The sequence below is a fragment of the Metopolophium dirhodum genome, chromosome 2 (genome assembly GCF_019925205.1).
Source record: "Metopolophium dirhodum isolate CAU chromosome 2, ASM1992520v1, whole genome shotgun sequence".
Lineage (NCBI taxonomy): Eukaryota > Metazoa > Arthropoda > Insecta > Hemiptera > Aphididae > Metopolophium > Metopolophium dirhodum.
Genome location: NC_083561.1, coordinates 2,640,266 through 2,663,814, shown reverse-complemented (window position 1 = coordinate 2,663,814; position 23,549 = coordinate 2,640,266). Strand labels below are relative to the sequence as shown.

Genomic DNA, 23,549 nt, shown 5'->3' with positions numbered 1-23,549 from the left:
ACGATTCACTTAATACAATAAAACATCTTTTGTTTTTATGTTTCTATTTTTTTTTATTATTATGCTATGAATAATAAATATTTTTAAATTGAAAATTATTATTTATTAAGTAGGTATTAATGTTATTAAATAGTGTACATACTTAATTCAAAATAAAACAACCATTGCATTAATAGCTTATGTTTTACTTCAACGAGTTTTAAAACTGTTCGTATTCTGCACAAAAACACTATTGGCCAGGTATTAGTGTATCACTATTTACAACTAATAAAATATATTTACATTTTCATTTAGTACAATTTCAATAAAATATGTTTTGAAATTTGTAAAATAAGAAAAAATCTTTTATTTATTTATTATTACCTTTATTGAGTACTAAATACTAATTACTGAATGAAAATTAACAAACAAAGGTATCCCAAATCATTGCTTAAAGATGATTAAACAAATTCATCTGTTCATTACTAAACACAATTACTTTAGTTTATATTTATGAAATGTAGGTAAATAAAAGCAACATAATTATTCATTCACAGAGGTATATAATCTTAAAGCCATAAAGAAATTATCATTTTTGTACATCATTATTCATTATGAATATAGTTGTTGAAGGTCTGTGATTAAACATTTTCTTACATAAGGTACATGAAAAATATTTTACATTGTTCTTAAAACATTTTTAACTATTCAAAAGTTTGTACATAATATAATATAATATTATATTATATTACATACATATTATCTGTTTAGACCTTTAGAGCATATTATAATATAAAAACTTGTGTACTATATAGCTAATAGCCTTATTATGTTATATAATACGAAAATATTTATATTTTATTTAAATAACCTGAGTATTTGTTGAAAAAACCTTAGCCCACGTAAAAAAAAAATATTGCCCCACTCTGCCCCCCCCCCCCTGAAAAAAATTCTATTGCCGTGCCTGTCGACTTTTGGAGTCTTACATATACTACATTTTTTTAAACTTAATCTATAAATAATAATATAATATTATGTATAACATATTTTTTGGAATGAATTTTTTTCGTATTTTTCAGAATGCATTTCGTGTTGTTTTACCTTCGTGGCGTGTTGGCATTGTTGTTCAACATTTCCTCATACACCACAAACAACAGTTGATAGTTTTTATTTTTCAAATCAACGAAACGAATAGGTACTCCTTTACATAGGCACAAAATGACTATATTTTTTGGGGGTACTCAAGCCCCCCTCCCCATAGGCCATATTACTTAGTACCACAGAATATAAAAATTAATACTAATTTTATAGATTTTGAACTTGACCGACATTTGGGGGGGACTAAGTCCTCCCAATCCCCCCCTATTTGCGCCAATGCTCCTTTATACCTTGAAGATTATATTATTAATACATGTGTATTATTGATTTCTACGAAAGCCAACTTTATTTTTAATATTGACTAAAGCGCATAGGTTTAATCATAATATGTATTGTATCCAAGCTATAAGATGTTAAGAATATTATAAAATTAGATTAAGACCTTTTAATACGGATACATTTACCTATATTACATAGGCCTAATCTGAAATTTCTATCCCTCATCTACTTTTATTTGTCTCTAAATTCCATGTAAGAGACATAGAGGGACTACTGAATGTAAATTTATATTCCAGATCAAATATTGTCTCCACGTCTGATGAATGATATTGGTTGCTACTCAGTGGCTGTAACAGGGGCAAAATAACCCTCTGCGGTACCTGTTCATCTATCGGATTACCTTAATAACCATCCTTCACAACGAGCTACGTTCGCTTCTCATTATTATGGTTTAAACCGATGAGTAGTCGTCGATGGCTAAGGACTTATAGTTACTTATGATATTGTATTTACATTTATTGTATTTCCGATAACTGCAGATATTATATCCAATCGGCGTATTATTGTTTAGTCGTTTAACTATACCTATAAAAGTATAGAAAATTATAAATATTAGACATACTATGCATCTTGGTGGATTTTTCTTATTTTCGTTCAGTGATATTATAATATTTTAGACATTTATTTCAATAAACAAAAATATTTTAAAACTAATAAAAATTGATGAATTAAAGCTATTTTTTTAACGCGCGTAGGTTCGTATAGTTTATACTTCGAGTATTGATATTAATATTTTTATTGCAATTTATTTTCACCCAAAATAAAATAAAAAAAAAATGTTTAAAAATTTCATAGTTCATGAAATGTATAATAATATTATATACATTTCGCCTAGCGCGTGCGTATACACATTATATTATACATTCGTCTTGTATTTGCATTTAGTTAATGAAATTTCAACAAATCCGTTTCACCGAGTGAGCTGCGTATCACTCAATTTATAACAAAATTGTACATTATTATATTATTATTAGCAGCATTGTATCCATCGCGCGTGTATTTCCGCATTCAATGAAATATACTATGGGTGTACGTTCGCAGGTAAAAAGTATAACATATAATATAATAACAGGTATATCCGAATGTTCCGCCGTATTTAAACGCATAATAATAATAATAATAATAATAATAATTATAATAATTTTTTTTTTTTCATTGATCGTGAAGCCCGGCAACTATGGCCATTAGCTGTTTTGTTTTTGTTTATAGGGGAGGGAACTGTAGGTGTAACACACGTGTGTGTAGTTTTGGTAGATTTTTTAGTGGGCACCCGTGGGTATCTGCCATGCTCGGGTGGGGGATGATAGCGGCACTTATCTCCGGACACCGTGACTTGCCCGAAGAAAAATGCCGCCCATGAACCGAGGTTTGAACCAGCGTCGGTGTGCGTCACAACCGACGCCTTAGTCCGCTCGGCCACTCCGTCCCCCTATAATAATTGTGTAACGATCGTATAGTGCATATCAATATCGTATGAACAGCAAACGGCGTGGGCGGGTGTCACTCGATTTTCCCTCCTCTGATAATAATATATTATTATCCAGCGCAACATTCTCCGTACGCGATCAAACGAACTGCACATGCGATGATATCCGTGTACGATGTATTTCAGGGGCGAAACGCTTTTCCGTACAAATCTCCATGTGGAATTTATCGAAACGGCGTATTGGCCGATGAAATAAAAAAATACAGTGTATAGAAAAAAATCCCTCTGTCCATAACACGACGTATACAATATCGTATGATGCGTTTCGATTTTATGAACGCTTTATTCGTCGCGTCGTGCACGGGCAAAGTTCGCTGTCGCCGCCGTCGAGGTTCGTGTTTCCGTGTGTGAGACATCTTTATAAAACCTATACCAACGTACACTTGAGCCACACTGCGATATTAATTTCTATCCGTCGGAGAACAATAAATTGTTGTTGTTAGTAATACAGCAGCAGTAGAGGCGTACGACATGCCCCGCGTTCAACTAGGAACGATAGAAGAACAATAGTAATAATAATAATTATTATTATTATTATGTATTTTGTTTGTCGAGTGCATTTATTGTTTCGGAAATAATACAATCGAACTCGGACAGCTTTCTGGATTGAGGTAGGTTTTGCACGTGGTGATGTGCGCGTTCGCCGATATTATATGCGTACACGATAATGCGTCGATGATGATATCATATAAATTGTGTGTATCGATCGAGATGAGACGATGGACGGAGATGTATAATCAGGCGGAGGGTTAAGAGCAGACACGACGGCGAGTGTGTGAAACAGAAGAGAGATGGTCGGGCGAGGGAAATACCACGTACGAGTTATGAAGTCCTCTGATATCATACGGGTATTAGTTCGACGACGGGCAAATCCGATTTAATTGCGTAGTGTATACGCGTACCATACGTCTCTGCGTGTCTCAAACAATTGCAAACATCTACTGAACCGGAAAAACAATAACGGAAACGACTTTGGCAGCAGAAAATATTGTTTTCAAAAAGAATTGTTTTCTTCCGTATACGGCGACGTATCCTCTGTTAAAGTTTTTCGCCAGAATTACTCATTGTATGTGGTTATTATTTATTTATATAAACAACAAAGTTATACTTTATTGCAATTTTCCACATCGCGTTCAAAACAAATCTAAAGGCTGGAATCAAGGGAATAATTTTTTTCGAGCGGTCGTCGTTAAAATGCTTTATTTTTGCTCGTGTAGTTCACACCGACTATTAGGGTTCAATTTTAGAGGAAAAAATTTAAATAAATACAACATTTAAAAGAGATCAAACTATAATTGTATACCCCATGTGTTTTATGTAAATCACCAGGTGTACTGAGGGGATAATTCAACAAGCATGCTCATCGCTATTTTTCCTTTAAAAACGAATTCATTCAAATTCTGATTTTATGAATTTTTATTTAAAGACCATATTTTAAAACTCTTGAGATTTCTTGTACTACTTAAGGCGTGTCTTACAAACTTCTGTTTTTCAAATGAGAACCTCCCTTTTTTACTGTAAATTGTTAATGTTTCACAAAAACATAAACTCAATATAATTTTAAATCTATTATTTATTATACTTGGAACTATTTTACAAATTATAAGACGTGGATCAATATTCACCATTGCCTTCATATCTTCCTAACTTATTATTATAGACCTATTATCCTTAACTCAAAAAATAATCCTTTGAATTTCGATTTAGATACGCCAATATTTGTATCTTCACAAAACTCCTTAAGTATTACAAGCATTCTCCATAATTTGAAAATATCGTGGTTTTTAAGAATAATACATGTTTAAAATTTCCAAAAATCAGATTTTGAATTACTGCACTATTGAAGAAAAATATTGAGGCGTGCATGTTTATTGAGTCACTGTGTATTTTGTGTTATACCTAATCGTACTTTAGATAACGTGTTATATTTAGTACTTAAATATTAAAAATAACCAAAACCAACCGAAACAATATTGTATGGTATTTAGTCATGGAATATTTCAAATACAAATTAATCATAATTTTTAAGCTTGATAACTTTTTTTAACTGAGGTTGAACTTATTATGTTGCTCACAAAGTACGATAATAATAAATCTATGTTGAACTTTATGAGTAAAATATTCTCATATAGCATAAATCTAGTTTAAATATACATATAGATACGTCATTGTCAGTTGGGTATAATTTACAACCGCGATCAGAAAAAAAATATGCACTTACTTGTAGACTATAATTTGACATTGTATTCAATATTCACATTCATCAGTTTTGACGGAAGTAATTGAGATCAATGATACATTTTCAATAGTCTTAACTACAAAAAGGTTCGCTCAACATTAGTGTAGTTGGTGTTCACAGGGCACACGAATTTTAGCTTATCGATTTCAATGTTTCTATACCTATTGGATTCAGGAAAGAACATAATATTAATCCAACTCTAAAAATGATTGAAATCAAACATTGAATTCGATTGGTCGTAGAATTAAATAGCTGATATAAAAATATGAAATAATATCGTCGATAATGTTAATGCCCGTAATGGGTGGACCACTCAAAAAGACGCGGGGCCTAACGAAAGACGCCTAAACTTCGCCTATTACGGTTAATCCAGCACGAATGCTTCTTAAAAAATCATAATATCATCTATCGTCGTCTACTTTTCAATTTATTTTTACGAACGCAATACTTTTAATTTAAAAACATTATCATGTTACATTTTTTCCTCGGGTACAACTATATAATACCTTTTGAGAAACGTAATAGGCATATTTTATAAAGAGCATATTTCATTAAATCGTGCATTGAAGGCACCTATATCATATAGTATTATATCGTTTTTATTAATCGATTGCAAAATAGTTTCTTTAAAACTCTACCTCTTTAAAATAATTTATACGACATGACGATTGCAGATTCAACGACATTCCAAGTGTATGGTGGCAGATAAGTACGATTCTCATTGGAGGTGCGACTGCAATCACGGTGATTGTGGCGGTATCTGCTGTATCTGCATGTTGCGTGACACATGTTATCCAAAAGTCGACAGCCAAAGTCGCCGGATACCTACAGCTGTTAGCTGGTAAGTGTATTTTATTTTCATTTTTGGTTTTTTTTTTTTACTCCCCTCTCGCAAGCAGGACATTATTGATTCTATGATTCCGGAACAAGTCACGTATCCCATTATACTTCCTGGGAATAAAAAAAAAAAAAAATCGGAAAAAAAGACCCTTAAAAATGTGTTGTTCACCCGTTGAGTTATTCATGACGACTTCATAGACGAGGAGGATCGGAGTGGAAAAAAAATGACCTGCGCGCTATCCCTTCAGCCCCATATAAGAGCCTCAGATACAGCCGCCGTTGTCGCTAATGGCCCACTGTCATAACGCTTTCAAAACTTCGACGACGTGTGACCGTTTTAGCAGTGCAAACACGTAATGGCACCCGAAAGCAGATATCCCACCTACCCTCTATTCCAGTAAAGTGGGTTTTTTGAAATTAAACTTTTAAGAAGATTACCGACTATCGTTTTGTTATTTTCGCTCTGGTCCCCTCTTTGGCGGGGCTGTAGAAAATATGGTTTTAAATTACAACGTACACAAATGAGTATCGTCCAACCACCGCAAATATTCGCAGCTCTGAGAATTTTCAGAGGCAATATTCTATATCCGAGTAATGGGTAAACAACATTCTATAATATGTGAAAAATAGTTCAGATTTTATATTATTTTCAAGTGAGCTGTGCAGATTATTATTCGTACATAGTAATAATAATATATGTTATGCAAACCAAACTAAATTAAATTTATTTAAAATAAACTTTGATCGAAAAATTAGTTCAAATTTCGAATTTATTAAATATATTTAAAAGAACACAAACGAAGTCGCTCTGTAGATGTCGAGGTGTCGAGTGTACTTTGTCATCGGGTGGGTCACTGTAATCTGATTTACCTGTTATACATTAACTTGATTCAATGACAAATCTGAAATCATTGTATACGATGAAATATGATAGACAGTCGGCCAATAACTAAGAATTTTTTCTTACTCATTTACATTGATATTAGTAAATTATTCATCTTTTAGTAATAAGTTATGTTCAAATAATTGTTATCAAAAATAAGTAGAAAATATATATTTTCTGAAAAAAAATCATTGTTTTAAAGAAAATTACTTAAAATCAGTCTCAACAATATCATTTTAAAATTTAAAACCCACATCATTTCAAAATCAATACAATAATCGCCATGCTCAGAATAATGACACAAATGGTAAAATAAATCCTCAACAACAGTTTTTCTATGTGAGAATTTTTAACATAATATTGATCATTCCAATTTTGGATCTCTGAATCAAATTGTTCGTGTACTCGCCCGCGGTGTATCGACCCCACAATATCTTCTCATAAAGCTGCAACTTATGAAACACTCGTGAGAACAGAAGATCTGATCTCGAACACTCGCAGCTAGGTTTAGTAATTTCAAATGAAACCACCCGGGCAAAACAAACTGCAATTATTGCCATTCCTTCGATTACACTCCAAAGATGTACACAGTAGGAATTTTCTCATACAGCTTACATATTTCCTTTTCATCGACTACAATGATTATCTCCCAACCACGATAGTATTTTTCGTTGTCTTCGAATTCTTTTGTGTACCAGCATATATACCTATTTTTGTTTTTGTTCCCATGTGTACAATGATTGGACTTGAGAATTATTTTAACATTGTGTGCATATCTATACACGACGTTTTAAACGGTATTTTATTAATTTAAATCTTAATTAGAAAAAAATAATAATTTGTATCCGAGTAATAGTGTATGTATATAGGCAGTACTATAGTTTTATATTATAGGTAGGTAGGTGCTATTATTGTCTGATAAAAATTTCAGATATTAAGAATGTTGATGATAATAATTCAATAATGCCATTCTTGGATTCACCATAACTGAAATAAGACAGATCGTTTACATTCGAACTTTTGGATATAAAATATTACATACTATAGTAGTATGTCTTTATTATGTATTATTTAAGTAGCTAAATGTAAAAATTTCATATATTTCTATTCGTTACAATAGCCGTAGGTATATAACTACATCCAAAATTATTAATATTGTCAACCAGATATTTTTTTTTACTTAACTTGTTTTTTTTTGAAAATCGTCAATATATTGTTATTTTTTTTTTTTCATTTCTTTTATACGAAAAATATCCATTGAATTGATTTAAATAGGGACGAAAACTCGGCAGACTTCGGCTGATATGATAATACAATATTATTGCCAACATTTTCCAGTGTACACTAAGGATTGGAGTTTGAAATGATGGGCAAATGTTATTTTTTTATTAGGTACATGCTGAAGGCATTCAATATTTTATATGATGGCTATTTTGGCCTTTCAAAAAAAATAAATAATAATCCAAGTTATTATTAAATGTTTCAAAAGCGAATTAAAAAACATAACCCTCGGGCAGTTTACTGCGGAGTTTTGATGACCGTTCGACACGCATTTACTTTGCCGAGAAACATCCGTCCACGACGGTCTACGCTACTAAATGTAAAGATATTAGCAGATAGACAGATAAAAGAAAACATTAACTGACACTGGTTCTTTAATGCGGCGGCCGAAGACCTTAATCAAAATAATTGACATCGTAAAAGTAAATGTTAACCTAAACGAAATGTTTACAAGCAATTTTAAGTAAGAAGTATCTTTGTCTATTGTCATTTTGGCCTTTTTTTTTTTAATTATTTTTACCCACCAAAATTATTATAGCATTTTGAATCGTTAACACCGACCATCGGCGAGGAAGATAATATTTGTAATTTTTTTAACTGTAATTTTAATAAGTAAAACACGCACAATACTATGCAGTATAATGTATTTACCACGTCATAACAATAATTCCAAACGATTTCATAATTTGTGGCTACATCATTTTCATTATTATTATTTTCAGTTTCTATACTATAATACATGACTACACGAACACAAATTTCGTAAATTGTAAATTAATATTTGTTTAAAGTGTACCTATACACATTTTCTTTTTTTAAATTTATGTTATTGTATTGATTGATATTAATATGATACATTTCCTGTTAAAATGAAGGCGTGGTATAAAGAAGTAGTACTTACTCCGAATTTTATGTTTGTATACTGCAGAATATCGATGATTACTTATAGTAGTTAAAACAATCAAACAATTAAAGCTAATTTTTAATCGGCTATATAACTAAAACGATAACATTGTTATTTCATTATTTGTTCATACCAAATATTATCATAGTTACAGTTTGTATTTATATTTTATGAACAAAAATAATCGATTTGAAAATTTGGAATCCTTGCCAAATCAGTGTAGCTTTTATAGTTTTATCCAGTTTCCACTCGATTTCTCAAAGAAAATACTAACGCACAAGACCCCCAGCTCCGTCGTTGGCCGTGCTGTATTTCCGTTATTTGAAGAAATTTTATGATCGGGGTACCTATCTCAAGAAATGTATTCCCAGCTCATCAGTTCCCATAAACTAAACAGAAGTATTTTTGCTTAGAAATCACCTGGTTACTGAAATACCGATAGGGTTGGTTATTAAAATAAAATATATACGATTATAGGTAGGTAGGTAGGTACTAAATACAAATTTGTGTTTATTACCTATTTTAATTCAATCCACACCAAATTGATTTCTAACTTTAATTTTTTTCAGCAAAATTAAAATCCTATAAATCAAACTCTCGTTGTCACAAATATTTTCGTTCGGAGTTAATGACGTAGAAATTACAATCTTGGAATAATTGAATTTTTTATAATTGTGTTTAATCTGTCATAATTATTTTGATGGGTGTACCGTCAATAATTTCTGCGCTCGTCAATTATTCTGCTTGAGCACTCAATGAACACTTACCAAGGTATAGCCCGCAATTTTAATTTAAATAAATGGTTTACTTTACAATACAATTTATAGTTGATATAGTTTGTTTAATATTAATTATAATTTAATAATTATAGGCACTTGTATGTTACGGGACTGCATTTTAATTAAATCAGAATTAAATATTTAAATAAGTTAGTATAATATTATTTTCATAAAATATATGATGTGCGCTGACTTGTCTCGCGCTCAAATGCCACATGCTCTGTATTATCGTTCACTCAAATGTCATAGATATATGTGGTAAATTTGTGTGCACTCAACATTTCGAAGCTGAATTTTCATGCACTAAATTGTCGCAGAAAGTTAAGAGTAAATTAACTCATCAATAAAATTAATAAGTCTATACATGCATTATATGGATCATTGAAACACAAATTATAATTAGTTGATGTAGTTCTATAATTTAAAACCACCATTAAAAAATGCTCTATTTATAATTCATCTCTATAAACTACCGAAAACTTAGTATAATATTGTTTGTACCTATTATAACATACAACTTCCAAGGGTTTTAAAGTGTAAAATATAATTTTCTTCTTCCAAAATACCAAAGTACATTTAACACATTACAATGATGTAGGCACACTGTACACTCTAGAGTCCTAACACGAATAAAGCAAATGGTGTTTAGTTTGTTGAAAGTTGTTTACGAGCTGAATTAAATAAATTTAATATTCAGCTTAACTGTTTGATACATTAAATATCCGCATAATATAAATCAATATTTCTGCAGTGAATATTAAATACTGAAATAAATTAGTATTTATTATTTAAAAAACAATGTTTAGTCTTTCATGATCTAAAAATATGCTATCCAATATATAGGCTTAAGTGGTATGCGATAAGTACGTGCATTATTTGGCTTGCTGAAGAGGCCATAATATATGTGGCACTTTGGCCAGAGGTTATTGTGTTCATTCAAGTGGTAAGATGTATACAAAATGATTTGATAATAACGAAAAATGTATTTTTAAAAAAGGTATTATTTAAATGGATAAATATTGAAAATAATTTAAACAGAAAAATAATTAGAAAATCCAACGTGGCTAACCTTTTGCGTAGGTTTATAATATATTGACTCAGTAATAATTTACACTATATAAAATACTGAATAACAGATTTATTTTTAAATTGTGTTTATTATTAAATTGTACACATTTATTATTAAACTCAATCAATCTACTATTTGTATAAAATAAAGAAAATAATACACAATAAAAAAAATTATTTTTCGTAAAGGAAAGCAATTTATGTATATTTTGATTAAAAAAATAAGTTGTTTTTTTGTTTCACTAAAATATATTGATTAACTGACAATTATTTATAATATAATATATTCAATTATTTAAAGTATTTACTTAATAATATATATGGGAATCTATAATGCTTATCCATAATATTAAAGCTTTTTGCACTTGAAAATAAAATGTTATACTAGTAGGAGTAGTAGGCATTTGTAAGCCTAACATTGCAAAAACGATTATGAGCAAGATTTCGATTTATCCAAAATTGGTCAAAACCGGAACTTAATAATAACATTTATTCAGCTATTTTGAACAAAAACTACAAAAGAATCGAAAAATGACTTTTTTAAAGTAGAATCGGAGTTCAATTGTCAATATATTTTTATGCGGGTTTAACTTGTTGAGCTTTTCTAATACTTGATAAATAATAATAATATGTAAACTGAAAAAAAAAAAACCATACATTAATCCAACTACTATATTGTAATAATATAATAATGACATTTCTCTGAATAAAAAATGTGCCAATATTGTACAATAGTGTTTCTTGTAGCAGATTATTACAACGAGCAGACCAACGCGTAGTTAAGTTGGAAAAATTCTCAGAAAAAGAAAACGTGCGGCTATAGAGATACAGTCATAGTTGCATGCGAGTTTGGCGAGTTTTTTTTTATAAAAATCTAATGAAACAAAACGGTTCTCTCCATTATTATGGTGGCGGGCGTATTTTATTTGCTTATTTCAAACGTAAATCCATTACGGTGGGTGGTTTTGATAACGAAATGCAATTGTTACCGAATCAACCGCTGGAAATTCCTCCCCTCGCGCCCTTCGTGCATAAAAAAAAAAAAAAAAAAAACCCCGATAGAAGAGCGGTGAAAAGCGGCAGTGAGTTGCCCCCGGGTGTCCCGGGTGCGCCTAATTACTTTACGAATACTCCGGATTAAATGGCCCGGAAACATTTAATCACAGTTTCGGCATTTTTACGCAACACCGAACTGGTTAAGCTCCCGCCGCCGGATATTGATAGACGTTTATTGGCATTAACCCCGCTGCCCGTTGGCCATTCCGCCGCGATGGTGTTTTTGAATATAATATTATATATTTATATATAAATCAGTTGGATGTGACCAACCTTATCGTCTGCGCTTTAAAACGTTTGGACCAAGTGATTTCATCTCCCAAAACGTACGGCCCGTCGGTGGCTTTTTACACATTTAACTATCACGCAGTGATAATATCATCATAACGGTGTCCCAGCATAGCCGCAGTGTTATAGTTATTGATTGTTGTCGACAATGAGCTGCGCTGTCCGTTAAAGAAATAATTATTACGAATTCAAATAAACAAAAGCGAATTGGTACGAGGACGAGTACTGCGGACGAGCACGTTAATCCGATAGATTTAAAAATAAAATTCCAGGCATTTTCCGCGTGCGAATAATTATTATAAACACAATAAAAACTGAATTCATTAAAAAAAAAAAAAAAAAACGTTAATTGAAATTAATGAATTACGTTTCCAAGGTGGCGGGTACGCCTAGCCTACCCTACATATTATATTATACAAACTGGTATTTCGTAGTACCTGGTATACGGTAACGTTCGGAGTAATTAATAACAAATCCACTTAATGATTGCAATAGATTTTATAATAAATTATTATATTTAATCGTGTTAATTATAAATTATAATTGACTATAAAACGAATATAGATGAAAATAAATTTAAAACGCTAATTGTTTGTTTAAAAACGTTATTTACCGTGGTACCTAAATTATAATAATTTATATAAGTACAAATAAGAACCAGGGAAGTAGCAGTTTCATTAAAAGTTGAACATCAAAAGCTTATTCAAATTGAAAATTTTAAATGTTACCAAAAGTTTAATAACAGTCAAAATATTTTTAAATTATATCTTAAAAAATAAATCTAATATTGTAAGACCAATAAATTCATCGCTTCGTTCAAATATTTAAAATTGAAACGGAAATTGCAAGATCGACCAGCTTTACATTTTCGAGCAATAATCATCAAAATATTATTATTCTAAAATTTCCAAACAAAACTTTATTCACCAACTGCAATGATCGAGGTTTAGTTCAAAATGGCTTTTTTCCCAAACGTTTTTTTGTACTAAATATGTATTTTAGTTTTATATTTTGAGTGAAGCGAGACGAAGATAGATTAAACTCGACGATGAGTATTTTGTTTACTTAAGTTTTCGTATAATACTCTTAGTACGATACTACTATGCAAACATTTAAAACCAAAACTGTCGGCTTTTAGATCTATTGAAAAGTAACAGATGTGGTGCGTAGTGAGATGGGTTTTTTCAAATATTATAATTAATATTCAACACAATATTATAATAAAATAATATTTCCGGCGGTAGTGCTTCGGCTTACAAAGTATGACATATCATTATATAGGTACTCAATATTAAACGGTTTTCTCAAGTTGTGGAATATATTATGAAACTATTCTAAAACGTTTTATTATTCATTTTGATAGGGATTTTTATCAGATCTTAAAAGTTGAATGATGTAAGATAAGTGTTTGCTTACAGTGTTTACTTTTCTGGAAGATATGAAATTAATATTAAATTTTCTTGTAATCTCACATTATTTATAGGTCTAGTTTTTGTTACGTTTTTAGTTTATAATGAACCTCCGTGTGAGTGTGAGTTACTCTCCCTCTTTACCTTCGTCTCTCTTTTGTCAAGTATCATCCATACAATATGTTAATATACTTTTTAATAGAACACAAAGCTGTTCCTCCTTAAATTTTTTTTAAAAAAATATTATGTTTCATAACTATATCCTATATTCATCTATAATCAATAACTTTTCCAAAAACCAAAAATGTTAATAAATAGGTATTAGAATGAATGCAATTTGATAACGTATCGTTATTTAGGTATCGTGTAAAACTGAGGCTCAGCGTTAACGATTTAATAAGTAAAGTTACTTTTCTTTATAGTAACTTCTAACTTTACGAGTTAATTTAATTTTCATGTTAAGTTAATTTTGGTCCTAATCATATTCATTAGACATATGTAAATATTTGTAGCATGTATTATTATTAATGCATTGGTATGATTGATTTGAAAACTAACATAGTATTATGGTATCATATTATGCACATATCAAACTCGGTACTTATATAGGGTCATTTTTATTTGTATAATAGTATTTGATAAGCTTAGGTATAATAAATCAGCAATACAATTGCATGGTGATACAGTTGAGTAGGTAGTTACAAGATGACTACCTACTGAAACTGAACAGTTTAATTTTGTTCATAATCACTCGATTTAAATCTATGTTACTATCTATGTTTTTTTATATATATTATATAATTTAATTGGTCAGTTGAAGATTCTTAGAAAATGAGAGACTTAATAATGTAGCTAATTACCTATGTGTGGGAATGATAACTAGAATGTAAAATAAAGTTGGAAACATCGAGACAGATTGTATGGATGGGGCCGTCTATATTCTGAAGGAGAAGTAGAAGAAGAAGAAGAAGTAATTGCTTGTTTAGAATAAATTAATAGAAATACAATAGTATTTCGATGAAATATAGTTCTGTGTCATTTGTTGTATCCATCTTACAAACGTACAAAATGGCAAATTGTACATTCACATTAACACATTTCACTCCGTAATTTCTAAAATTAGAGTGAATTTTACCTCTTGTAAAATTTAAAATATAAATTAATAAAACTAAAATTAGACTTCTGGAAGTTTATTTTTTTTCTTCCACTTATTGGTCCAAATGCACGAAAAAATGAGCTGCTTTCAACGACCTTAATTATTTTTTATGGATTATAATTCATAAAAATTATATATAAATACGTCATGTATAAACAATTATGCCATCTTGGTAGGTACATCAATACATGTCCACCATTCACCGCTGCTGTATACTTATATTGTATTTTGAACTTGTTAGTTAGTTGGTACTTGATAATATAATTATTTTACATTTAGTTGCTTTATACTGTATACACTGGCACATCGTGTTTACGTGGACCTGCCACATTTAAATAATTAAATCCTTACAATAGTTAACAATACCTACCAATAGCCATTGTCTATACAGTGTGGTATTTTTGTTTTGAACTCAATTAAATTAATTATGATAATATGCTAAATTGATATTTTATGTTAGATTATTTAATGATTAAATAAAAACATCACATTTTAGTGTATAATAATTTTGCTTATCATTAAAAGGGGAGGGGGTGTTATCATGTTGCTCTTTAGGTTTTAGCACTAGGTACCATACATTTTACGCCCGTTTTAGTAGGTAATATTTGATTTTTACAACTTCAACAGTGGATTTTTTAAACTGTTTTATATCAATATACAATTTTATCTTGAGGTCTGCATGACGTGTATTATTTTTAAAAGAGTGCTTATTATGCAAAGCCGGTTGTTCAATATTATTGAAGTCTCTTTGGTATTACGTGTCGAGCCAACTGCCAAGGTTAGGCAACAATCTAGTAAAAGTTTTAGGTACTTAAGACACAGGGATGGTATTCTATAAAGAGTGTCGTTCAGACGTGGAGAAATTGTTAGTGTGAATAGGATTACCATCTTGGTTAACTTTGAACCTCAAGTCGGTGTAGCATTATTCAATAAGATACTGGAGGTTTCGTAAATTTGTGAATACCTAGTATAAAATGGTCTGTATTAATAGAAATTATAGTTTGGTCGTCTATGATTTTTACTACTAACGTGTTAGGTGTAGTAGGTTGATTTGAGATGAATATGCTGGTAACATTAAGGGTTGTAAACCACCTTTGAGGGACACATTCAGGCTATATTAGATACGATGGATCCATAACAGACTGTAAAACTACGATAAGTTAGGTACGATTTGATAAGGATATTATAGAAAGTGGCCATTTGGTAAGCTTCACAGATAGACCATTATGGCATACTTTATCTTATCGCTTGCCATGTCTCAAAAAATACACAAATACAGTCTGCTTCTTTCCTCAAGCGAGTTAGAAATAGAATCAACTATTCTACGTTGGGAATCTATAATTGGGGAGTCAAGAGACCGGTATACTAAGTTTACAATATCTCAACGTCTAGAATGGTCTAAAGCCGTTGAAAAATAATCATTAATATATTATTACCTATGTATTATTATGCTTTAAACTGTAAGATGGATCTTGTTGTTTTGTTTAAATAAAAAATAAAAATAAAACTATGATTAGTTACTTTTTTATGTAACTCTTAACTTTAAATTTTATATAATAACTTCAAAAGTTAGTTAACTAGCTTAGCATTGTGAATGACTATAATATCCTCATTTGAAACAGTGGTCAATAAAATGTAATAAACATTATATGTACCTTTTAAAATATTTCATTTTAAGCTTATGAAAAACATAATTGGTCTAAAAGTTCACGAAATTAGATTTTTATACTTAGTAAAGGAGCTTCTTGACTGTGTTTAAGTCAAGCAAATAAGATACATTATTCAAAGGCTTGATAGTGAAAATAGAAGTCAAAGAACTTATTATTTATTAAATATCTTATAAAAAGCGTTTTGTAAGCAATTATGAAAAAGAAAATATATATATATATATATATAATGTAATTGGTGTAATTTAAAGATAAAGAAAAAAGTCTGGTAGAGTGTTCATTGCTTGTCAGTTTCAGTTTGATAATAATTAAAACTTTTTCGGTGGAGTCACTATTTTTTCACGGACCAAATATTTTAAAGAATCGTTGTAGTTCACACAACAAACGACCTATAAAACTTTTATCATTTGCACCCCAGTAAATAATTATTACTATCCAAATTTCTTAAACTTTTGATTCCTATCAATACATAAATTGAAAATATAACGGTTAAGTCAAAACACAAATCTTTGTTTTTTTTTTTATTATGGTCAGATGACAATATTTAGATTACTTTTCTTGATTGTTGTAGCAATCAATAAAAGTATGTATAACTCTTACAATTGTTATTACTTTTACAAGTTATTGAATTCTAAAATTACAAAAAACATCGATTTTGTGTTTTCTTTACACAAAATATTATATTCTTTTTATTCAGTAATAAGACTAAATATATTATAATATATGTAATGAAAATACCATATTAAAATTAACAAGGGATTGTCATCATCTTATTTTAGATTCTGAGCGAAGCGATGAATGTATTGATTTTACAATGATGTGTGTTTTTTTTTATTTTTGTGTCTGTTATCACCTTTTAAGACAGTAAAAGTGCTTGTATTTTCTTCAACAGTAACTTTTCTGATAGGAAAGTGAATCTAGTTGGTACTTTGGGGGTAAAAATTTCCCAGTAGTTTTCAAAAGCGACGTGAATAACAAAAGAAAAATTAAGGAAAAACGGGAATTTTTACGCAAAATCTGTTTTTGAGAAAATCGATTTTGGTTTTTGGTGTAACTCTAAAACAAATGACCGTAGGGACATGAACTTTTGACTGAATGTTTATATTAGCATTTTCTATACACCATAAAGTTTTGAAAATATTTTGACTCTTTTTGAGCTGTTTACGGACATTGTCAGTTTTCAATTTTTTTAGTTTTTTTTTCTATAAATATCAATAAAATTTTATTTGTTGGGTAAAAAAGCGTGAAAATTTAATATAAGGCTTCTGGTATATCGTTCTAATATCAGTTGGAAAATATTAAAAATACATAGGCACAATTTTTTTTTATAAGCATTTAAAGTTCAAATGTTGACAACATTTATCAAATTTATAATTTATAAATTATTTTGTAGTTAAAAATGTATAAAATGTTTATCTTTTATGGCTAAGGATTGAAAATTTAAAACAAGGCTCCACGTAAATAGGTTATATATAATTAATTACTTTATTCACAATAATATCATCAAATATACTTGATAATATCATAGGCGATAGGCTGACTAACCGTTTTCGCTCGGAATCGTTTTTCTTGTACAATGATATTATATCATTGAATTCAAATTTAACACCATCCATTACAGTGACCCACTTGTAACCTACTGTACAGCAGAGCGACATCCACTTATCCACCTTTTTTTTTGTCTTACATAAAACGTTATCTTTATTGAAAGATATAATTTTTATAAGTATTTTAAACATCTTTAATCGTGAATAAAATATCTTGCAAATGATAGTAAAATATTTAATTCGTATAGCAATCAGTTTTAATAAATATTAGACCTTTTGAATAATGTATGACTCATAAAAACAAATCAATAGTAGGAATGTACATAATTTCGAGAAGAACGTAATATATAATACTACTCTGGAAAATTTCTGCTTGACTAATAAATAGTGCCTACTTTATTCCATTTGATAAGTGGAAGTTTATTCGTCAGGTGAAGGATACACGTTTCACATATTATATAGTATATGTATACAAGAAAAGGAAGTACCAGAGTGCTATCTGAAGCATGTTTAACCCTCATAAATTCACTTGCAATCCAAGCTTACTGTCAGAAGATTTACAATAAAAAGTAAAAACAGGACTCTAGAATACCCAAAAATGTCGTATAAGATCGAAATAGTTATAAACATTATGGTTTATCATTACTTAATATCTATTCAAATGGTTTGAATTATAATAATACTTGTTTTTACGATCGTCTGTTTCGCAGGACAAATGTCTTTATTATTAGATTTTAAAATTATAAAATACGCGATTATGGTTTACAACAGCCCAGAAAATTATTCGAAATAATTTGAATAATTTTAAATTGTCTGAATATTTTATCACCTAGCCCTACAGAACATAAACCCCAAAGTTAAATATATCCATTTTGCCATCCACGAGGTAGAATATGGTTAGTACACCTACGGTGCTTATATGTGCTACCTTTTTCATAAAAATATTCCGTATTGTAAATTAATTTTGTTTTTGTGCGATGTCGAAAAATATTACAATTTTATATACCTTACTTAAAAAATAGATAAATAAATCTTCAAAATGAGACATGGCATAGATAGTTTCCAAACGTTACTTAAATGTACCTACATCATCTGCTTCACACACCGACGCAAAATAGCTACCTACGCTTATAGTTATACCAACATTATTGGAAATTGGAGTTAAAATATCGACAAATCATGTTTAATCTCAAGTGGTATTCAAGTACATATCTATAAGAGACTTTATTCTATTTAAAACCTATTCAAACTTTATTTTTTACAACAACTACACAAAAATATTGTATTTTATAAGTCTTTATCTTCAATCGGCTATACATTCCAAGGGAAATATTTGTTTTTAATTTTGAACGAGGAATCCAAATAACCAAATTATAACCAATACTTAACCATTTCCCATATCGATATCTTATTAAATTTAATTAAACTTTAGAACAATATATTGTATGATAATATTAAACTAGGTATATATAAAAATAGGTACTCAAATGTGTTCCAAAAAAGATAAATATATACTATTAGGTTTTAATCTACGGCTGACGTTCAAATACAAAAACCGGAGAAGTCACTCTGCTATATAGAACCTAGGTGTTGAATATACATAAACATAACCTTTATATGAATATTTTGTAAATGTCTCAAGTCTCTACAGTTGTTTATTTTTGAATTACAACAAAAAACAAAATCAATTTCGTCAAAAACTGGATGTTTTGCGTATACATTTCCAATAATGTTTCGTAATTTATTATTTCTATAATATATTATCCGTCGGGTTTCTCTCTATTATTTTCTTCCAATGTACCAACTATAACCAACTTTCTACCAGAAACCATTCTCAAATTTGAATATTGCAGAAGCATTTTACCGTTACAAAAGGTGATGAAAGACACAAAGTTGTAAAACCAATACATTCATAACCACCACTCCATGTGTTCATGGACTAAAAATTAATCATATAATAATGTCAATAATTGTGGTTAATCTAACCTTTACAACTTAGTTTAAGTTTGAATAGGTTAGCTTTAAAGGTCAAACTTGTACAGTGAGATTATAATAGTATATTTAGAACCGTCATATCAAGTTTTATTATAATATTAATATGTCAATGGAAAATACTTACTTCAAGATTAAACATTTTATAGGTACATCATATACGATGACTTATAGTCAATATATTGTCAATTGTAAAATTATTTTCTCAAACCTCCACTTATAATATACATTTAGGTTATGGAAAAAGCGTTTTGTACGGAAAAAAACAGTAATCAAACATATTTTTAAGCAACGATTAGCAGTGTAAAATATACTGAATATGACTTATTGATAAAAAGTGAATATCATAGATTGAACCAAGTCTCTTGTTTATCATATTCATAAATGTGAATTAGAAAAAAAGTATAGTTAGCGGCGTTAAGGTGTGCGGTATTGACATCGAACATTATGGCTTGCCATTCGACAGTTCTTAAACAAGTATGATATAAGAATAAAAACTTTTCTAGTACTCTTATACCACTTCTGTTCGTGACGCAGTTAACTTGTAAATCCGTTCTCATGGTTTCAAGGAAAAAATATATATCCATATACATACATAATATATATATATAGGTACAACACAAACGAGATTGTTTCGTATGCATGCTAATGCCAAGAAAGAAGGAAAGTTGTGCACACACATACACACGCGTATATTTGTACAAGAACGAGGTCGCGAACTTTCCGCTGAGGGAGTGATTTCTTTCAATGAAAGCCAAAGGACATTTTGGACTTACATGAAGTCATAAATCGACCTCCGACACGCCGAATAGTAACCCAAGCTAACGCATTAGTCAACTTGTAAACTTTACCCTCGTTAGCGGCCTGTATTTGAAATAATTTTGATTTCGACCGTATTTACACACGGTATGCTTAACTCTCCACAGTCCGCACAATGACGACAACGACGACGTAGGAAGTAGTGGACACATTAGTATTGAACATGAAAATATGTGTCTGCTATGGCAAAATAACACCAAAACAAATGTATACCTTTACTATAATATTGTATTATACTGTCTCGACTGTGCAGTTACTATAGAACAATCTTAAATAATATACCTGAAATCCGATACGAAGCACTGCAGGGACCAGAAAATCATAAATTTCTTAAAATAACTAAATTACATAATTTTATCTAATTTGAATTTGTTCATTTTTCTCGTATATAGGTACTAACAATCCTATTGTAAAATGTTCATATTGTTATACGTATTGTAATCCAATAACTCTAGTAGTTGAGGCTCAAAAAAATAATAATGAAAAAAAAAGAATATATTATAATAATATGATACATATAATATTATCATCATTTTATGTATTTGTTTTTGTAACCTATAGAATAGGTACAAAGAAATTGGATGCTAAAAATACAACTCGATGATAATATTGTTCTATCGTACTGTCCAGTGAAATTACAATGAACCAAATGCGTACATAGTCCGATGTTATAATATAACATATAATTTTATTTTACTTTTATTCTCTCGTTTATTCGGCACACGTATACGCCAAACTTATATTTCAGATAATGGAAATCAACCCTTCGCGGTAAAGATCAAAAATCATATTTTATTTTCATGATTCTCTATGCACACGATACCCCTCCCCACAATTATACGCACTAATACAGTAAAAAATTCAAGATAAAAAAAAAAACGAAATACCTACCAACAATTTAGTTCAAGAAGGATACCAATCTGGTCAGACTGAAATAAATGTTATTTTGATTAACGAGAAATAAAACAAAGCTGTAAATTATAATAAATATATAATTATTTGTATACAGTATAATTGAACAAAAACTTTAAAACGGTATTGTGGAAGTGATCATAACGATTAACCGGTGCAAAAATAGAAACCTTTTTTTTTTGTGAACGTTATCTTTTAATTCAATAATGACGATTATAAAAAATTAAGAAGGTTCGATAATTTAAATTTAATGAATATTATATTATTCAATGCACGTGGATTTTATAGTACCTATTGGCTGTTACACTGTTTACATAGGTCTAAGTGGTTATTGTAATATGAAAGGTCCATAGTATTTTTATAACCTAACATTTACCTACCTATCTACTTATTGATTTCATTTTATAAAATATTTTAACTCAATATTATTACTAACTTACATAAATATTATTTAATCCTAATTTCTTGGTGCATAGAAAACAAACAATTTGTTTCATCGTACCTACGACCATTGTTCTGTGTATTTTTGTAAGACATGTTTTTAAATTGTTTTGAGTATTTATTAATCCTACTAATGTTTCATATTTGCCCAGCATAGTTACAAAATTAAATTGATTGTATTTTAATCAATTTTATAACAACAAAAAAAAATATTAATTATTTCTCAGAGACAATTTTAACAACTACAAAACTGCGATTTAGTTGATTAATAAAATACAATAAAAATGTAACGAAAACACAGTTCCACAAGTATTCATTCATATTTGTGTAATTCTAATAAAACAGAATTTGAATATATTGAACTCTTTACAATAAAAATTATATTATAAAGGGAGAGACATTTTAAATGTATATTATATAAAACAAAATAATAACGATTAGTTTAACAACCAATCATTAGTAATGGTATAAGTATCATGGTGGAGATTATTAATTAATGTGTTGGCTCGTTGTAGTTTCATTAATTTTTTATGAGTCTATTAATAATAAATAAATAATATTTTTAATATGCACAGTAAGTAAGTGACATGTTAACGAAATGTCAAATGTATATCATTGCGAATAATTAATTTTACATCAAGTAAATAAATTAATTTCCCCCAAACACAAACCGCACAGTTATTTTATTTTTATTTTTAATATTACCATTAATTTATCATAAATGTCCACTTTCCAACATATAATACAAGCGAGATATTGAAACACCTTTAGAAAAAATTATGTCTAAAGAGAAAATGTATGAATGCTAATGACGTTACAAAACATTAAAACCCGCAAGAGTTCTGCTTGGAATTTAAAAACCATTATTTCATACCAATATCGTACACTGTAAATGATCAATAAAAATAAATGTGTATACAATGTTGTATATTCACATGTTAGATTATATTATAAATTATAAATTGGTATGCAGTACAATAATACTACGGGAAATTGGAAAATTATACAAATACTATTAACTTAGCTTCGCGTCGAATCCCATCGAATATAACAATATTTATGTTTTTCCGAAATAATACAAATATTCGTACACTGCGCAGTTATATGTTGATAGACGTATTACCTATTGATTTTTAAAAGTTATAGCCGATAATATTATAATTGTCTATCGACTGCTAGTGTATCCCTTTTAAACCAATGTATAATGAGTGTATCGCATTGGCTATATTATTTAAAAAAAAAAAAAAAAACACAATAATAACATACAGATTAGAGGTAATCGTTTGCCGGCGATAAAACATAATAATTGATAAAAAAAAATTTGTTTGCACGTATTCGTACTCCCGAATGTATCGATTCGTTTGCG

At 29.4% G+C, this 23,549-nt stretch overlaps 1 protein-coding gene across 3 annotated transcripts in view; it reads left to right on the top strand.

The window, feature by feature from the left end:
* Positions 1 to 23,549, top strand: part of LOC132939357 (LHFPL tetraspan subfamily member 1 protein-like) — a 263,817-nt gene that overhangs the window by 188,804 nt on the left and 51,464 nt on the right. For all 3 annotated transcript variants that reach the window (XM_061006467.1, XM_061006466.1, XM_061006464.1), the window contains exon 4: positions 5,816 to 5,982. In XM_061006467.1, coding sequence (XP_060862450.1) covers positions 5,816 to 5,982 — 167 coding nt within the window. The remainder of the gene's footprint in view (positions 1 to 5,815; positions 5,983 to 23,549) is intronic.